This window comes from Lissotriton helveticus, chromosome 1_1, assembly GCF_964261635.1.
Source record: "Lissotriton helveticus chromosome 1_1, aLisHel1.1, whole genome shotgun sequence".
Lineage (NCBI taxonomy): Eukaryota > Metazoa > Chordata > Amphibia > Caudata > Salamandridae > Lissotriton > Lissotriton helveticus.
This window is the reverse complement of record NC_136057.1, coordinates 125,254,920-125,274,695: the sequence shown is the minus strand read 5'-3', so window position 1 is coordinate 125,274,695 and position 19,776 is coordinate 125,254,920. Positions and strand designations below refer to the sequence as shown.

General features: G+C 51.3%; 1 protein-coding gene across 2 annotated transcripts; it reads left to right on the top strand.

Annotated features, from left to right (window-relative positions):
- Nucleotides 1-2,136: 2,136 nt before the first annotated feature.
- LOC144768051 (uncharacterized) lies at nt 2,137-19,550 on the top strand. Of its 2 annotated transcripts, XM_078651450.1 has the most exons (5): nt 2,137-2,305; nt 9,176-9,375; nt 14,512-14,583; nt 15,205-15,258; nt 15,783-19,550. In XM_078651450.1, the coding sequence occupies exon 5, from the start codon at nt 16,897-16,899 to the stop codon at nt 18,121-18,123; it is 1,227 nt and encodes a 408-aa protein (XP_078507576.1). In that variant the 5' UTR covers nt 2,137-2,305; nt 9,176-9,375; nt 14,512-14,583; nt 15,205-15,258; nt 15,783-16,896; the 3' UTR covers nt 18,124-19,550. The 2 variants fall into 2 exon arrangements, with proteins under 2 accessions (XP_078507576.1, XP_078507654.1); XM_078651528.1 differs by lacking the exons at nt 2,137-2,305; nt 9,176-9,375; nt 14,512-14,583 and having other exon boundaries at nt 15,029-15,258.
- Nucleotides 19,551-19,776: the final 226 nt, after the last annotated feature.

The window sequence follows — 19,776 nt, the reverse complement described above, 5'->3', positions numbered from 1 at the left end:
CCCCGACGCTCAGGACGAGTCAGAGGCGCTGTATGGCGTGGAATGAACTCTGGGCTCCTCTGTCCTTAATGTGAATCCTTCACCGAGAGTCCTGTCCAGGGGTGCAGAGGTGAGGCATGTCCAGGGGTGCAGAGGAGGAGACGCCTGTCCTGGGGTACAGAGGAGGTGAAGCCTGTCCAGGGATGCAGAGGAGGTGAAGCCTGTCCAGGGGTGCAGAGGAGGAGAGGGGTGCAGAGGTGAGACCTGTCCAGAGGCGCAGAGGAGGCGAGGCCTGTCCAGGGGGTGCAGAGGAGGTGAGGCCTGTCCAGAGGTGCAGGGGAGGAGAGGCCTGTCCAGGGGTGCAGAGGAGGTGATGCCTGTCCAGGGGGCAGAGGAGGAGAGGCCTGTCCAGGGGAGCAGTGTCTCTCTTCAGGGCCTGTGCATAGCGCCCCGAGATACAGGACGAGTCAGAGGCGCTGTATGGGGTGGAATGAACTCTGGGCTCCTCTGTCCTTAATGAGAATCCTTCACCGAGTCCTGTCCAGGGGTGCAGAGGTGAGGCATGTCCAGGGGTGCAGAGGAGGAGACGCCTGTCCAGGGGTACAGAGGAGGTGAGGCCTGTCCAGGTGTGCAGAGGAGGAGAGACCTGTCCAGGGATGCAGAGGAGGTGAAGCCTGTCCAGGGGTGCAGAGGAGGAGAGGGGTGCAGAGGTGAGACCTGCCCAGAGGCGCAGAGGAGGCGAGGCCTGTCCAGGGGGTGCGGAGGAGGTGAGGCCTGTCCAGAGGTGCAGGGGAGGAGAGGTTTGTCCAGGGGTGCAGAGGAGGTGATGCCTGTCCAGGGGTGCAACAGTGAGGCCTGTCCAGGGGTGCAGAGGAGGAGAGGCATGTCCAGGGGTGCAGAGGAGGTGAGGCCTGTCCAGGGGTGCAGAGGAGGTGAGGCCTGTCCAGGGGGACAGAGGAGGAGAGGCATTTCCAGGGGTGCAGAGGAGGAAAGGCATTTCCAGGGGTGCAGAGGAGGAAAGGCCGGTCCAGGAGTGCAGAGGAGGTGAGGCCTGTCCAGGGGTGCAGAGGAGGTGAGGCCTGTCAGGTGTTGAGGGTGCAGAGAAGGTGAGGTCTGCCCTGAGCGGGGTGCAGAGGAAGTGATGCCTGTCTTGAGGGTGCAGAGGAGACGAGGCCTGTCCATGGTGGTGCAGAGGAGGTGAGGCCTGTCTTTTGCTGGAGGTGCAGAATATGTGGTGCCTGTACAGAGGGGGTGCAGAGTAGGTGATGCCATTCTGGTGGGGGGCAGGGGGTGGAGGGGGAGGGGGTGCAGAAGAGGTAAGGTGAAAAGAAGTCTGTTCTGTGGTGGGTGCAGTGGAGGTGAGGCCTGTCCATGGAGTGCAGAGGAGTTGAGGCCTGTTTAGGGGGATGTAGAAGAGGTGAGGCCTGTCTGAGAGAGGTGCAGAGAAGATTAAGGCCTGTCCAGTGGTGCAGAGAAGGTGAGGCCTGTTCTGTCCAGAACACCTAGACAGACGCCACGATTGAGACGCTGTAATCGCCCTGTATTCGGCTGCCACGCTGACGTGTGGTCCGCCGAGTGCCATTACGCACTAATGACTGACTCCGAGCCGCATCTAATCGGTTCTCGGCTTCAGAGGCTTCCAAATATTAGGCATAAGAATTATGTCCTGATGATGATCTGTGTATCTAGTTAACAGATCGAAACGCTGTCGACTTAAAGGACACCTTATTCAAAACTGCACTGCTATAAATTGATGTAAAGGTGTAAACTATGTTGTGATGTACTATGACATTGTGTAAATTCTAGTACTTCGAACCTCACACTTGTGCCTACAAGCCCTTTTGTTCCTTCGTCATTAGTGTGTGTCAGTTGCACAATTGCAAGTTTGGTACAGGCTTGTGCCCCATATTGTGTACTGTTGTGTAATATTTCTCTCTATTCCTCAGAAGTAAAAATATTGGACCACTATCCGGCTGGACAAGTCCACAATTCAATATAGTTACGATTGTGTCTATATTTATTCTTCATGCATTTCTTTGAGATGGGACCACTGTTGTCTGAATAACGTTACCCCAAAGGTCCCCTCTGATCTAATTGGGCCACTTGTTGTTTCTAAATATATGCAGAGGAGGTGAGGCCTGTCCACGGGTGCAGAGGAGGAGAGGTCGGTCCAGGGGTGCAGAGGAGGTGAGGCCAGTCCAGGGGTACAGAGGAGGAGAGGCCTGTCCTGGGGTGCAGATGAGGAGAGGACTGTCCAGGCGGATGCAGAGGAGGGGAGGCCTGTCCTGTACTTGGGAGTGCAAAGGAGGCGAGACTTGTCCAGGAGGTGAGACCTGTCTATGGGAGTGCAGAGGAGTTGACGCCTGTCCAGTGGGGTGCCGAGGAGGTGAGGTCTGTCCAGGGAGTTGCAGAAAAGATGAGGCCTCTCCTTCGGGTGCAAAAGAGGTGAGGCCTGTCCAGGGGGACAGAGGAGGTGGGGCTGGTCCAGGGGTGCAGAGGAGGTGAGGCCTATCCAGAGTTGAAGAGGAGGTGAGACCTGTCCAGGTGGTGCAGAGGTGGTGAGACCTGTCCAGGGGTGCAAAGGAGGAGAGGCCTGTCCAGGGGTGCAGAGGAGGTGAGACCTGGCCAGGGGTGCAGCAGAGTTGAGGCCTCCCCAGGGCATTTTGAGGAGGTGCATAGGAGGTGAGGCCAGTCCACGAGGTGCAGAAGAGGTGAGACCTGTCAGGGAAGGAGGGGGCTGCAGACGAGGCGAGGTCTGACCAAGGGAGTGCAGAGGAGGTGAGGCCTGTCCTGAGGGTGCAGAGGAGACGAGGCCTGTCCATGGTGGTGCAGAGGAGGTGAGGCCTGTCTTTTGCTGGAGGTGCAGAATATGTGGTGCCTGTACAGAGGGGGTGCAGAGTAGGTGATGCCTTTCTGGGGGGGGGGGTGGAGGGGGAGGGGGTGCAGAAGAAGTAAGGTGAAAAGAAGTCTGTTCTGTGGTGGGTGCAGTGGAGGTGAGGCCTGTCCATGGGGGGCAATGTCAGCTGCACAAGACAGATCATCACCACAAGACAGAAATACCCCCAGAGATCTGCCCCACCCCAGAGAGGACACTTCAGGGCTAAAGGTCACTTTTTGGAGACGGATCATATGGGAGTGGGGGGGAGCAGCATCACTGAGGGATGAACACGTGCCTCGTGTGTAGCGCCTCGAGTCTGGTGTGTGGTATTAAAGCGCCTCGGTCCGAGCCACAGTCCTGTCCCCAGGGGGTGCCTCTGGGCAGGTCCAGGGGAGCAGTGTCTCTCTTCGGGGCCTGTGCATAGCGCCCGAGGCTCAGGGTGGAGTCAGAGGCGCTGTATGGGGTGGAATGAACTCTGGGTTCCTCTGTCCTTAATGAGAATCCATCACCGAGAGGCCTGTCCAGGGGAGGGGCAGAGGAGGTGAAGCCTGACAAGAGGAGGAGAGGCCTGTCCAGGGGTGCAGAGGAGGTGAGGCCTGTCCAGGGGTGCAGAGGAGGAGAGGCCTGTCCAGAGGAGGAGAGGCGGAGAGGCCTGTCCAGTGGTGCAGAGGAGGAGAGGCCTGTCCAGAGGTGCACAGGAGGAGAGGCCTGTCCAGAGGAAGAGAGGCCAGTCCAGGGGGGGCAGAGGAGGAGAGGCCTGTCCAGGGGTGCAAAGGAGGAGAGGCCTGTCCAGAGGTGCAGAGGAGGTGAGGCCTATCCAGGGGGGCAGAGGAGGTGAGGCCGGTCCAGGGGTGCAGAGGAGAGGCCTTTCCAGGGGTGCACAGGAGGAGAGGCCTGTCCAGAGGTGCAGAGGAGAAGAGGCCTGTCCAGGGTCAGAGGAGGAGAGGCCTGTCCAGAGGAGGAGAGGCCTGTCCGGGGGTCCAGAGGAGGAGAGGCCTGTTCAGGGGTGCAGAGGAGGAGAGGCCTGTCCAGGGGTGCAGAGGAGTAGAGGCCTGTCCGGGGGCAGAGGAGGAGAGGCCTGTCCAGGGGTGTAGAGGAGGTGAGGCCTGTCCAGGGGTGCAGAGGAGGTGAGGCCTGTCCAGGGATGCAGAGGAGGTGAAGCCTGTCCAGGGGTGCAGAGGAGGAGAGGGGTGCAGAGGTGAGACCCGTCCAGAGGCGCAGAGGAGGCGAGGCCTGTCCAGGGGGTGCAGAGGAGGTTAGGCTTGTCCAGGGGTGCAGGGGAGGAGAGGCCTGTCCAGGGGTGCAGAGGAGGTGATGCCTGTCCAGAGGTGCACAGGAGGAGAGGCCTGTCCAGAGGAAGAGAGGCCAGTCCAGGGGGGGCAGAGGAGGAGAGGCCTGTCCAGGGGTGCAAAGGAGGAGAGGCATGTCCAGAGGTGCAGAGGAGGTGAGGCCTATCCAGGGGGGCAGAGGAGGTGAGGCCGGTCCAGGGGTGCAGAGGAGAGGCCTTTCCAGGGGTGCACAGGAGGAGAGGCCTGTCCAGAGGTGCAGAGGAGAAGAGGCCTGTCCAGGGTCAGAGGAGGAGAGGCCTGTCCGGGGGTCCAGAGGAGGAGAGGCCTGTTCAGGGGTGCAGAGGAGGAGAGGCCTGTCCACGGGTGCAGAGGAGTAGAGGCCTGTCCGGGGGCAGAGGAGGAGAGGCCTGTCCAGGGGTGTAGAGGAGGTGAGGCCTGTCCAGGGGTGCAGAGGAGGTGAGGCCTGTCCAGGGATGCAGAGGAGGTGAAGCCTGTCCAGGGGTGCAGAGGAGGAGAGGGGTGCAGAGGTGAGACCTGTCCAGAGGCGCAGAGGAGGCGAGGCCTGTCCAGGGGGTGCAGAGGAGGTGAGGCCTGTCCAGGGGTGCAGGGGAGGAGAGGCCTGTCCAGGGGTGCAGAGGAGGTGATGCCTGTCCAGGGGGCAGAGGAGGAGAGGCCTGTCCAGGGGAGCAGTGTCTCTCTTTAGGGCCTGTGCATAGCGCCCCGAGGCTCAGGACGAGTCAGAGGCGCTGTATGGGGTAGAATGAACTCTGGGCTCCTCTGTCCTTAATGAGAATCCTTCATCGAGAATCCTGTCCAGGGGTGCAGAGGTGAGGCATGTCCAGGGGTGCAGAGGAGGAGATGCCTGTCCAGGGGTACAGAGGAGGTGAGGCCTGTCCAGGGGTGCAGAGGAGGAGAGGCCTGTCCAGGGATGCAGAGGAGGTGAAGCCTGTCCAGGGGTGCAGAGGAGGAGAGGGGTGCAGAGGTGAGACCTGTCCAGAGGCGCAGAGGAGGCAAGGCCTGTCCAGGGGGTGCAGAGGAGGTGAGGCCTGTCCAGAGGTGCATGGGAGGAGAGGCCTGTCCAAGGGTGCAGAGGAGGTGATGCCTGTCCAGGGGTGCAACGGTGAGGCCTGTCCAGGGGTGCAGAGGAGGAGAGGCATGTCCAGGGGTGCAGAGGAGGTGAGGCCTGTCCAGGGGTGCAGAGGAGGTGAGGCCTGTCCAGGGGGACAGAGGAGGAGAGTCATTTCCAGGGGTGCAGAGGAGGAAAGGCCGGTCCAGGAGTGCAGAGGAGTTGAGGCCTGTCCAGGGGTGCAGAGGAGGAGAGGCCTGTCCAGGGGTGCAGAGGAGGTGAGACCTGGCCAGGGGTGCAGCAGAGTTGAGGCCTCCCCAGGGCATGCAGAGGAGTTGCATAGGAGGTGAGGCCAGTCCACGAGGTGCAGAAGAGGTGAGACCTGTCAGGGAAGGAGGGGGCTACAGACGAGGCGAGGTCCGACCAAGGGAGTGCAGAGTAGGTGAGGCCTGTCCTGAGGGTGCAGAGGAGACGAGGCCTGTCCATGGTGGTGCAGAGGAGGTGAGGCCTGTCTTTTGCTGGAGGTGCAGAATATGTGGTGCCTGTACAGAGGGGGTGCAGAGTAGGTGATGCCTTTCTGGTGGGGGGTGGAGGGGGAGGGGGTGCAGAAGAGGTGAGGTGAAAAGAAGTCTGTTCTGTGGTGGGTGCAGTGGAGGTGAGGCCTGTCCATGGGGGGCAATGTCAGCTGCACAAGACAGATCATCACCACAAGACAGAAATACCCCCAGAGATCTGCCCCACCCCAGAGAGGACACTTCAGGGCTAAAGGTCACTTTTTGGAGACGGATCATATGGGGGTGCGGGGGAGCAGCATCACTGAGGGATGAACACGTGCCTCGTGTGTAGCGCCTCGAGTCTGGTGTGTGGTATTAAAGCGCCTCGGTCCGAGCCACAGTCCTGTCCCCAGGGGGTGCCTCTGGGCAGGTCCAGGGAAGCAATGTCTCTCTTCGGGGCCTGTGCATAGCGCCCGAGGCTCAGGGTGGAGTCAGAGGCGCTGTATGGGGTGGAATGAACTCTGGGTTCCTCTGTCCTTAATGAGAATCCATCACCGAGAGGCCTGTCCAGGGGAGGGGCAGAGGAGGTGAAGCCTGACAAGAGGAGGAGAGGCCTGTCCAGGGGTGCAGAGGAGGTGAGGCCTGTCCAGGGGTGCAGAGGAGGAGAGGCCTGTCCAGAGGAGGAGAGGAGGAGAGGCCTGTCCAGTGGTGCAGAGGAGGAGAGGCCTGTCCAGAGGTGCACAGGAGGAGAGGCCTGTCCAGAGGAGGAGAGGACAGTCCAGGGGGGCAGAGGAGGAGAGGCCTGTCCAGGGGTGCAAAGGAGGAGAGGCCTGTCCAGAGGTGCAGAGGAGGTGAGGCCTATCCAGGGGGGCAGAGGAGGTGAGGCCGGTCCAGGGGTGCAGAGGAGAGGCCTTTCCAGGGGTGCACAGGAGGAGAGGCCTGTCCAGAGGTGCAGAGGAGAAGAGGCCTATCCAGGGTCAGAGGAGGAGAGGCCTGTCCGGGGGTCCAGAGGAGGAGAGGCCTGTCCAGGGGTGCAGAGGAGGAGAGGCCTGTCCAGGGGTGCAGAGGAGTAGAGCCCTGTCCGGGGGCAGAGGAGGAGAGGCCTGTCCAGGGGTGTAGAGGAAGTGAGGCCTGTCCAGGGATGCAGAGGAGGTGAAGCCTGTCCAGGGGTGCAGAGGAGGAGAGGGGTGCAGAGGTGAGACCTGTCCAGAGGCGCAGAGGAGGCGAGGCCTGTCCAGGGGGTGCAGAGGAGGAGAGGCCTTTCCAGGGGTGCAGAGGAGGTGATGCCTGTCCAGGGGGCAGAGGAGGAGAGGCCTATCCAGGGTCAGAGGAGGAGAGGCCTGTCCGGGGGTCCAGAGGAGGAGAGGCCTGTCCAGGGGTGCAGAGGAGGAGAGGCCTGTCCAGGGGTGCAGAGGAGTAGAGCCCTGTCCGGGGGCAGAGGAGGAGAGGCCTGTCCAGGGGTGTAGAGGAGGTGAGGCCTGTCCAGGGGTGCAGAGGAGGTGAGGCCTGTCCAGGGATGCAGAGGAGGTGAAGCCTGTCCAGGGGTGCAGAGGAGGAGAGGGGTGCAGAGGTGAGACCTGTCCAGAGGCGCAGAGGAGGTGAGGCCTGTCCAGGGGTGCAGGGGAGGAGAGGCCTTTCCAGGGGTGCAGAGGAGGTGATGCCTGTCCAGGGGGCAGAGGAGGAGAGGCCTGTCCAGGGAAGCAGTGTCTCTCTTCAGGGCCTGTGCATAGCGCCCCGAGGCTCAGGACGAGTCAGAGGTGCTGTATGGGGTGGAATGAACTCTGGGCTCCTCTGTCCTTAATGAGAATCCTTCAGCGAGAGTCCTGTCCAGGGGTGCAGAGGTGAGGCATGTCCAGGGGTGCAGAGGAGGAGATGCCTGTCCAGGGGTACAGAGGAGGTGAGGCCTGTCCAGGGGTGCAGAGGAGGAGAGGCCTGTCCAGGGATGGATAGGAGGTGAAGCCTGTCCAGGGGTGCAGAGGAGGAGAGGGGTGCAGAGGTGAGACCTGTCCAGAGGCGCAGAGGAGGCAAGGCCTGTCCAGGGGGTGCAGAGGAGGTGAGGCCTGTCCAAAGGTGCAGGGGAGGAGAGGCCTGTCCAAGGGTGCAGAGGAGGTGATGCCTGTCCAGGGGTGCAACGGTGGGGCCTGTCCAGGGGTGCAGAGGAGGAGAGGCATGTCCAGGGGTGCAGAGAAGGTGAGGCCTGTCCAAGGGTGCAGAGGAGGTGAGGCCTGTCCAGGGGGACAGAGGAGGAGAGGCATTTCCAGGGGTGCAGAGGAGGAAAGGCCGGTCCAGGAGTGCAGAGGAGTTGAGGCCTGTCCAGGGGTGCAGAGGAGGTGAGGCCTGTCCAGGGGTGCAGAGGAGATGAGGCCTGTCAGTTGTTGAGGGTGCAGAGAAGGTGAGGTCTGCCCTGAGCGGGGTGCAGAGGAAGTGATGCCTGTCCATGTGGGTGCAGAGGAGACGAGGCCTGTCCATGGTGGTGCAGACGAGGTGAGGCCTGTCCTGAGAGTGCAGAGGAGACGAGGCCTGTCCATGGTGGTGCAGAGGAGGTGAGGCCTGTCTTTTGCTGGAGGTGCAGAATATGTGGTGCCTGTACAGAGGGGGTGCAGAGTAGGTGTTGCCTTTCTGATGGGGGGGGGGTAGAGGGGGAGGGGGTGCAGAAGAGGTAAGGTGAAAAGAAGTCTGTTCTGTGGTGGGTGCAGTGGAGGTGAGGCCTGTCCATGGAGTGCAGAGGAGTTGAGGCCTGTTTAGGGGGATGTAGAAGAGGTGAGGCCTGTCTGAGAGAGGTGCAGAGAAGATTAAGGCCTGTCCAGTGGTGCAGAGGAGGTGAGGCCTGTTCTGTCCAGAACACCTAGACAGACGCCATGATTGAGACGCTGTAATCGCCCTGTATTCGACTACCACGCTGACGGGTGGTCCGCCGAGTGCCATTACGCACTAATGACTGACTCCGAGCAGCATCTAATCGGTTCTCGGCTTCAGAGGCTTCCAAATATTAGGCATAAGAATTATGTCCTGATGATGATCTGTGTATCTAGTTAACAGATCGAAACGCCGTCGACTTAAAGGACACCTTATTCAAAACTGCACTGCTATAAATTGATGTAAAGGTGTAAACTATGTTGTGATGTACTATGACATTGTGTAAATTCTAGTACTTCGAACCTCACACTTGTGCCTACAAGCCCTTTTGTTCCTTCGTCATTAGTGTGTGTCAGTTGCACAATTGCAAGTTTGGTACAGGCTTGTGTCCCATATTGTGTACTGTTGTGTAATATTTCTCTCTATTCCTCAGAAGTAAAAATATTGGACCACTGTCCGGCTGGACAAGTCCACAATTCAATATAGTTACGATTGTGTCTATATTTATTCTTCATGCATTTCTTTGAGATGGGACCACTGTTGTCTGAATAACGTTACCCCAAAGGTCCCCTGTGATCTAATTGGGCCCCTTGTTGTTTCTAAATATATGCAGAGGAGGTGAGGCCTGTCCACGGGTGCAGAGGAGGAGAGGTCGGTCCAGGGGTGCAGAGGCGGTGAGGCCAGTCCAGGGGTACAGAGGAGGAGAGGCCTGTCCAGGGGTGCAGATGAGGAGAGGACTGTCCAGGCGGATGCAGAGGAGGGGAGGCCTGTCCTGTACTTGGGAGTGCAAAGGAGGCGAGACTTGTCCAGGAGGTGAGACCTGTCTATGGGAGTGCAGAGGAGTTGACGCCTGTCCAGTGAGGTGCCGAGGAGGTGAGGTCTGTCCAGGGAGTTGCAGAAAAGATGAGGCCTCTCCTTCGGGTGCAAAAGAGGTGAGGCCTGTCCAGGGGGACAGAGGAGGTGGGGCTGGTCCAGGGGTGCAGAGGAGGTGAGGCCTATCCAGAGTTGAAGAGGAGGTGAGACCTGTCCAGGTGGTGCAGAGGTGATGAGACCTGTCCAGGGGTGCAGAGGAGGAGAGGCCTGTCCAGGGGTGCAGAGGAGGTGAGACCTGGCCAGGGCATGCAGAGGAGGTGCATAGGAGGTGAGGCCAGTCCACGAGGTGCAGAAGAGGTGAGACCTGTCAGGGAAGGAGGGGCCTCAGACGAGGCGAGGTCTGACCAAGGGAGTGCAGAGGAGGTGAGGCCTGTCCAGGGGGTGCAGAGGAGGTGAGGCCTGACATGGAAGTGGGGGCGGTAGACGAGGCAAGGCCTGTCCAGAGCTGGGGGGTGCAGAATAGATGAGGCCTGTCCAGCGGGTTGCAGAGGAAGTGAGGCCTGTTTAATGGGGTGCAGAGGAGGTTAGGAATGTCCAGGGGGCTGCAGTGTAGGTGAGGCCTGTCCAGGGTGTTGCAGAGTAGGTGATGCCTGTCCAGTGAGGGCAGAGGAGGTGAGGCTTGTCCTTTACTGGGTGGTGCAGACAATGTGGGGCCTGTGCAGAGTGGGTGCAGAGGAGGCGTGGCCTGTATGAAGGGGGCGGGGTGTGCTAAAGAGGTGAGACCTGTCCAGTTGGATGCAGAGGCGAGGAGGTCATTTCCAGAGGGGGGAGGGGCAGAGAAGGTGAGGTCTGTCCACATGGGTGCAGAGGAGGAGAGGCCTGTCCATTTGTGCAGAGGAGGTGAGGCCTGTCCAGGCGGGTGCAGAGGAGGTGAGGCCACTTCTGTCCAGAGAGTTGCAGAGGAGATGAAGCCTGTCCTGTGCTTGAGGCCTGTTCGTCCAGGCGGGGTGGTCGAGAGATGAGTTTAAGTTTGTTAGTTGTTGTCCCAAGAGATTTGTGGAATGAGTGTAAGTTGCGTGGAAACTGGCCAATTGAAGAGCCACAGAGTGAAGCACCTCAAAATATTTTATTATATATTACAAGAGATTAATGCATCATCATCATCATTTTATAGTGTGATTAATTAAAATCATTACAATATTTACAAGAAATAAAAACAGTGCAACAACAAATACAAAAGGCTTTTAAAATTGAAGTGAAATCAGAGTGATCTGTTTCAGAAAATGTTCTCTCAGTGGTTGTATGTCTTGGTAAAAAACGTCCTAAGTCTGTCTGTGTCACCTTTGTCACCTGGTATTCTGTCCCTGTTCTTCTTTTTTTTCAGTGCGGCAAAATACCTTATATCTGATCCATTTCTTGTAACAGCTTTGTTGTCTTCGCCATAAATTTGATTCCCCGACATGAAAAAATTGGTGAAACACCGCTTAGCCAACATATCACAGCCTGCCTGCAGGTGCGGATGTTCAGTGTGTTGAAGATTGCCCGAAGATATCTTCTTCTTAAGACCTGCAGCGCTGGGCATACACATAATAAGTGTGACACTGTTTCGTTCTTATATCCGCATAATCTGCAGTTAGCACTTTCTATTTGTTGTTTCCAAGAAGGCCTTAGATCTTTTGAATAGTGCATGCCCAGACGGTACGCTATCAGCGATTTTTTTAGATGTTGGCAGTAGTGTAGGGCTAGGAAGACTTGCGGTTTTTGGGTGGTATATGAATTAATTACTGTCCAGGCATGTCTCCGTTTAGTTAGAGTTCTTTTGTCTGTGAGCAAGGAGATCCTTTTTGCTGATCCTTTTGCTATTTTACAGAACTGCTTGTGGTTCATGTTTTTTTCCACACTTCGTGTAGGCCCAATGTGGTCAAACTCTGGCTGAGAAATTTACCCCATTGGGTGGTGTTGGGCCTGCCTACCAAAAAGTTTATATCCTCCCAGCATAGATTGTCCAGTGACTTACTAGGGGCGGTTCAGAGCTTGTGGCAGAATTTTACAAATGTGGACTTCGACCTAATTTCTTGGTTTTGTAAGCCGAATTCTAATCGAACTTGGGCTGGCGATGCTGCAAATGGCAACCCAAACACAACTTTATATATTTTATTTTGTAGGTTATTTAGTATCGTTGATTCGCTTCCGAGCCATCCAATTAGCCCGTAAGACAAGGTTGGAATAATTTGTGCAGCCATTACTTTAGATTAATGCAGATTTATAGACAATATTGCAAAGGCAAAGACCCAGTAAAAGAGGGTGCATCTTTTAGCGTTGCCTCCAGAGGTTAGTGCAAAATGTGAGGGGCTGCAGACTAACATTCTGGATGAGATTTTGTTGTAACCAAAGTACTTTAGTGACAATTTTGTTGCTAAGCAGAAAAATATCAGAGAAAAAATAATGATGGCTCAGACAATAATTTTCCAGACAGGTGACGAAAGGGGTTCTCACGGATTGTATTCTCGTTTTGATTCTGGGTTTGTTGCTGGTGTGAATTTGGATATGCACGGCGTTGGTGTGCAGAGTAATGATGTTCAGTATGTGCAAGGAGGAAATGTTATTCCTCTGGGTCAGGGCCGGACTGGGAACCCAAACCAGGCCTGACAATTTTGCGAGACCAGCTAACTGCCTCTTTTGTTGTTGGTGGGCGATATAGCAGCACCACAGCAAAACCGCCCCAGTAACAAATACGTTTCCCAGCACTGAAGAATCAGCTTCCACTCTTCCAGCCTCCCGGGGAAACACGCAAAGCCCTTTACGGCCAGTGCGGCCCTGCTTAGGGTATCGGTTTTACTGACAGTGGCAATTTAAATGCCTCAAACACTAATAAAGTGCAGAATAAGACATGATCCTTGCGATGTTTGCAGGAACCTGGGAAACTGGAACATGAATCAGATGGCACAGAATGGGATGTCACAGCCAATGGTCCCAGCCCAAATGGCCTCTGTGCCGAGCATGCAGAATCAAAGGCAGATATATTGGAACATGCCTTCAGTCCCGATGGTCCCACAGCCCAGTGCAGAATAGAACGCCAAATTCTCAACACATTTAAGATTTCAACAAAATCCTTTTTTAATTAATAATGATTTTCCACGACTTTCCTCTCCACTTGGAGTTTCTACTGGACTGAATCAGACTCAGTGACGGTGCCTGAGACGGGAGAAGGATTGCGTGCTTGGTGCAGTCCTAGAGGTCACCCAGAGTGGCTCTTTTGTAGACGAAGTAAATGAGAATCCAGTATCTCTTTTAATCAATACATGTGCTACCCGTTCCACAGTCAGACTGACGGGAGCACCCAACCCACCCCCCTTGGGAAAGGAGTCCAAGTTGTAGGCATTTCTAATAAACAACTGCTGAGCTGTCAGCAAATGTTCCCGTAAAAATTGGGTCAATGATGAAAGGCCACAAACTTAAACCGTGATTAAGATCCAGTTAATTTGTTAGGGAATAACCTTGTAAAATGACTTGTGGCTTTTTGGGGAAGAGTCACAATTTATTATTCATTTTGTAGGTGTGGTTTTTTAAATTACATTTTGTTGTGCCATGTTTTCTTGAACATTCATTGATGCTGTCATTTTTACCTCATCATGAACCATGTCAATAATGTGTTCTCTCTGTCTAAAAACGTATAAAATGTACGGTTTCAGGATATTTGCTGGGATTGTTTTATTTTACACTTTTCCTAAAGGCAGGCTACATGTCAGTCCTCTTACTGATTTTTTACTTAAGAACTTTTCCTTGATTTTTAACCCGTTAACCGCAGCGGTAATTCCACCGCGGTGCGGGCGTTTTGTTGCGCAGGCGGGGCAGCGTCGGCCAATGAACATGCACAGCACTAGGCAGGGAGTGCTGGTGACGTTCCACGGCCGACGGCAGCACTAAACGGGTTAATTAAGCAGATTCTATGGCAGTTTGCTATATGATATTATAGATAAACGATTTCTTATTCCTTAGCACACATTTGTTGTGGTGGTTTGACTATTGACTTTACAGCTAGAGTTATTTCTGATTATGGCTTTTGATATACTTTAGAGGTTACCTTTATGTGATCCTCCTGCAAATATTATGATAATTATTTCTCTGACTGAGTTACCATGTAGGACCACAGTGGTTAATTGTTGAACATTCACAGCAATAACTGTGAAAGGAGGCTGAAGTCAGCCACTGGCTCTCTCTGGGCTCGGCTAAACTGCTTTTCCTAGTGAGCTAGTGAGATATAGGAGATGAGCAGAACCCCCCTTCCTTCCCGAGACACCAGTAACACTGCGAGCTATGGGAAGAGGAAGGGTGGAGGCTCCTGTGACCTGCAGCAGGCTCTATCTTCTGCCTTCTCCTGCTCAATCCATATAACTCGGAGAGGCAGTGGAAAGAGAAAGGCAGAGGCTGTGTATTAGGACATTGTAATGTTGAGAGCAGCAGGCCTATATCAGGTTGTATAGGCTGCTGCTACTCCATTGTCTTCAATGGAGGTCTCAACATTTCAATGTTCTAAGCTTTGTCTCGCAAAGTATTTATTCTGAATTCCAGTCCTTGGGTCGCCGTCCTATAGGGCTCACAAGACACTGACTCGCCGCATCATCCCTTCAGATCATTTATAGATAAAAAGCGCCAACACATTGATGCCTTGTTGCTTTCATTGCTCAGCATTCGAACTCTGCCTCAGCTTGGCTTGTATTGCAGTTGCTCAGAGAGCATGGTTTTTATAAATATAAGAGTCTGGTTGACTGATTTATGAAGTGTGGACAGAATTATGTACAAGGAGTTTAACGTACTTTTGCAAACCAGATTGTTTTGATTCCCAAGTTTCATGGTCTGTAAATGGAAAGATGGGGGTTATGAAGAAGTAGACTTGATTGTTAGGGTTTGTTCTCTGAGACTGTGGGTGCACTCTATATTCACAGAGACTTTCTCCAGCAAGGGATCATGGCTCTTGAACCAAAAAAGTATTCATTCATTAACCATAGTTGCTTCACAAAGGCCTCCAGAGAACAAGAGATTATTTTGTTTTGTAAGTTCAGGACGGTTATTTGTAAAATGTGAAGAAGTGTAATAGTCGTCTGACGCAAAACTATTTCTTTACTTCCTTTCAAGGTATTCTGGGATGACCAGGCAGTGCAGCATGGCTGCCCCCCTTGGAGGAACAATATATAATATAACTGTTGAGTAAGGATTCCTATAACTCTTAAGTTTCCTTTTCCCCTGTTTCTCTTTTCTCTATTCCCTTTCTTGATCTCTGTTTTGTTTTTCTCTCTTCGGCTTCAACATTTGACACTATTCTTGTTGTTATCAAACTTCTGATAATAATTGTTGGGTGGTGTAGTGCAGGTCCAGTTTCTTTTCAGGTCAGTTTTGCCCAGCAGTTCCTTAACTATTGGCACATTTGTCTTCTCCTCTACACCACGTGATACTCTCTTCCCTCTGACTGTTCTTTCGGCGTCTTTTCTCTCTTGATCTGACTTCCATCTCTTTACGTGCTCCTAAACTATTCTTTTCTGTCTTATCTACTACAAGCAAAAGACACAGTATATGTGTGTGGACACACATGCACACAAGGCTTGCTTTAGGGTGGTGCAACCGGTGGAGCTGCACCTGGTGCTGACCTTGGGGGCACTGTGTTTAGAAATAACTTATGGGTTCACTAGCATCTGCTGCACAGTTTCCTGTGCTGGAACATGTGGTGAGAGTAGAAGATAGCCTTTTTTCTCTTTTTTCTCTTTTGTGTTTTTCTATTCTAGACCCTTTTTAGTTTCCTTTACTGTTGTGCGGTTTTTTTCTCTTTTTCAGGTGTTGCAGTACGTGGGTCCTGTCGGAGGAGTGTGATGAGTTCTGGGCCACCAAGTAAGTTCTTTTCATCTGCACAATTTGAAATAGTGAATTCCACTGAGCTAACTGGACACAGCGTCATTCTACAGTGGTATTTAAAGAAGTGATTACAACAAGGTGATTTCCTTCGTTCACTCAAATGTCCCTTCCTAGATCACTGGAAAAAGGAATAGATTAACAGTCTAGGTGGGCAGGGGAGTAAATAACATCTGATAATTCATTAAAAGTATTACAAATATCTCATTGTGATGCCAGCCTTTGCCACAGAAATTGACAATTGATAGTGTTGGCTGCTTCTGAGAATATGTGTCACAATATATGTGCAACTTGTGTTTCTTTCTTAAATATTAATTACGTTTTCGCTCACATCCATGAGCTCCAGTAACCTGAAGCTCCCGATCTACACAGTGTCCCAGAGCTGTTTCACCACTATCAGAAATGATACTAAACTGATTTCCTAGCTTGTTTTTGTATAAAGTATAAAGTCACAAATGTTTTTTCTTTGAGTTCATTTACAATTTTTGACTCCATTTCTACAGGTGATTGAAGCATGAACTGAAAAAACAAGGTTTAAATTTAGTGAAACACATCGAAAAGGATTATTTCAAGGAAAGTTAAAACATTCTGGAGCTCTAGAGAAGAAACACATTCTATGTGCCAGGAATGGTGAGGATGTTGGAGTGGAAGAAACTGGTGAATGTGCAAGTTGTCAAATCCCTAAAGTAAAATGACTATAAATGTTTACCAAGTATCAGTAACTGAGATTGAGGAGATCATTGGCCACAACTGATCCCCACGCAGTGCACTTGAAAAAACTCAGTGCTGTAAATTCTGTTTGATGGTTTATGAGAAATGCTTTGGAGACCAAACCCTCCCCAACAGATCAGCACCCGTAGACGTGTTGTGATGTGACAAAACCGTCAAAAATACTAATATCCTCGGTTTATAAGTGCAAGCTTTTGACTCCGTCTCTTGGAGACAAGAGGAAGGAAAAGATTATTTATAAGAAAGTAATTGTAAATACGCTTTCTCAGATGTCGTTACAGCAAAGATGCTGAATTATCAATTCCAATATAGGAAGCTTTTTCCCCAGCAGCTCTGTCTCTTGGGTTGATCCGAGTGGTTTCAAAGTGTCCTGTAACTCCAAAGTGGATCATGTACCTGTCTTAGCCACTGAGCAAAAAAGCATATACTGGTGCAGAAAGTATAAAAGAGGCTAGTGTTACGCTATTGAGAATTCATAAAACACCCTGGCATGCCCTAAGCATCTGTCATTAGTTGTATGAACAAACATACCTAACAGGCAAACACTAAAGCCCAAAGACATTATCAGTGCTTTTAAAACTCCTAAATCAAATGTGATAAACTAGAATCACTAAATGAGACTAATTAAACAAGAGAAAATTCACCCGGGCATAACTTGGAGAAAATGAATCCATGAGGGGCCTCTTAATCAATACAAGGGGCTCCTCAGTGAAAGTTAATAAGACAAGTTAGATAGGTGCCTTTAAAGGTAGGAAAATGATCTCCAGGTAAAAACTATCATTAGTTAAAATACATGTGTTAAGAAGAGCATCTGAAATGTATTTTAGAAGTTAATGCTGAGTTGGAACATAAACAAGTACACAATCAGAAATCAAATTTAGTCTTAAGATGGCATGTACCCAGGAACAAACCCAACTTGGAGAAACAAACTCTAATAAGAGCAATGAATTTGAGAACAGCTTTAGTCATCAACCCCACCTCACTAAACATGAGAAAACTATCGTTGGACGAAAACCCTATCAGTGTCCCGAATGCCAGAAAGTCTTCAATCACAAATCCAGGCTTACGGTACATGAAAGAACCCACACTGGGCTTAAACCGTATCAGTGCTCTGAATGCTGTAAAAGCTTCAGTACCAAATCCAATCTCACTTCACATGAAAGAACCCACACTGGGCATAAACCGTATCAGTGCTCCACGTGCCAAAAAAGCTTCAGTTTTAGTTGCAGTCTGATTCACCATCAGGGAACTCACACTGGCCAAAAACCTTATCAGTGCTCTGAGTGCCAGAAAAGCTTTAATCGTAAATCCAGACTTACTGCACATGAAAGAACCCACACTGGACAAAAAACTTATCAGTGCTCTGAATGCTGTAAAAGCTTCAGTCATAAATCCAGCCTTACTGTACATGAAAGGACCCACACTGGGCAGAAACCGTATCAGTGCTCTGAACGCTGTAAAAGCTTCAGTCATAAATCCAGCCTTACTGCACATGAAAGAACCCACACTGGGCAGAAACCGTATCAGTGTTCTGAATGCCAAAAAGGTTTCTATCACAAATCCGGTTTAACTCAACATGAGAGAATCCATACTGGGCTCAAACCCTATCAGTGCTCTAAATGCCAGAAAAGCTTCAGTCGGAAAATAACTCTCACTCACCATGAGAGAACTCACACTGGGGTAAAACCTTATCAGTGCTCTGAATGCTGTAAAAGCTTCAGTCATAAATCCAGCCTTACTGCACATGAAAGGACCCACACTGGACAAAAACCGTATCAGTGCTCTGAATGCTGTAAAAGCTTCAGTCAAAAATACAACCTTACTGTACATGAAACAACCCACACTGGGCAAAAACGGTATCAGTGTTCTGAATGCCAAAAAGGTTTCTATCACAAATCCGGTTTAACTCTACATGAGAGAATCCATACTGGGCTCAAACAGTATCAGTGCTCTGAATGCCAAAACAGCTTTGGTCAGAAATCCAACCTTACTGTGCATGAAAGGACCCACACTGGGCATAAACCATATCAGTGCCCTGAATGCCACAAAAGCTTCCGATTGAAAACAACTCTCACTAGACACGAGAGAACTCACACTGGGGATAAACTTTTTTAGCTCTCTAAATGCTGGAAAAGTTTCAGTCGGAAATCTGGTCTCACTCAACCTGCGGGACCTTACCTGGAAAAAACCTTGTAATTGTTCTAAATGCCAGGGAAGGGTCTGCTGGAGATTCAGTTTCATTCAACATGAGAGAACCCACAATGAGAAAGAAAATGATCCAAGCTCTCAATGTGACTAAAACTTCAGTTGTAAATGTAACCTTTTTACATAAGCGAGACAATGTGGGAGAATAAAAGGTGCTCACGGTCAACCCCGCGGAGGAGCTTTCAGCATCGCAACACCTTTACATGAAGCAGCCACAAAGACATCGATCCATTGATTGTTCTACAAACTGTCTATGGAGAAAAGCGCACAGCCTGGAATGGAAATGCTTGAACTAACCTCATTCTTTTGTAACTATTTGTGGCCTCATTCCATTCAGTGTGTTTTGCTCCCTGAGTGTTTATAAGCAATGACTGACCCACAAAGGCCATTGGATCCTGAACTTTGAGGCGACGCTTCTAGATTCAGGAATGCTTGTAACCTCGAACTGTTTCCAGCCTTAATGAGCCTCACCAGGGGGCTGCAGCAGGAGTCCCTTTGTCGTAGGTCTCTATGGGAGAAACATCTGTTCTGTGCCACGTAGGGCTGATCATTGAGAAAAACTAAAGGTGATGGATGAACTGGTAGTTAATCTTGGCAACTTCCCGCCACATCATTCTCTAGTCTTTGTGTAACTACAGACGAGGCCAGCCATATGCAAACCACTCTTGGCCCCATCCTAAATAGTCCTAATGACTTCTGTTCCAAAAGGACACAGCCACGTATTACAAAGATCCACACGAGTGGCCTCTTTCCATCTTCTTTTTGTTTCAAATGGGACCTGCTATCCCCTTAACCATGCCTCTGGCCTGCCTCGTTCCATGCTTTGGCTCTTATCATCAACCTTTAACCATCTCCATAACTTGGAAGCTCCGAAGACTTCGCAGCTGTTGCAACTGCTTGAATGTTCACACATTTGGATGGCCGTGGATTCAGGTTCAACTTGATGACCCAACTCTACTTTTTGGGAATTTTGCACTTCAAGCCACTTCTGTGCAGTTCGTCACCTTCTGAGACTGATTCATCCAAAAACCTTGCATCAAATTTCAGTGTTAATCATCACCAGAGACTAAACTTATCTTTCTCCTTTCGAGCATAGCTACCAAAGTCAGCTACAATTTTGTAGGTGACTTCCTGATTGATTCAGTGGAACTGCTTGTTTTTTATTCATTTACCTTTTTGTTTGGCTTTGACAGTTGTTTTTGCTAATTAATAATCCTTAAATCACAGCCCACCTTTAGATTTTGCTTCTGAATAATTATTAAATATTCTTTTTGATCTAAACTTGGTTTGAATCTTAAAGTTCCTTGTCTATTTTTAATAAACTGTATTGAAATGTGTGACTTCCACTGTTTTGCTTTACCTTCAAGTGTGCCTTAGGCCATACTGCCCAAGCCACGTTACCAAAAGCGAGCTAAGAACACTTTAGTAGAAGACACATTTAGCTTTGCTGACCAAAGTTTGGGAAAAGCAAAGCAGGCTGACTCTAGAAAGCACACTACCTAGCTGGAAAGGTTACTCTCTTAGGTGACATCTGCACCAACTGTAGATGCAAAAATCAAAGAT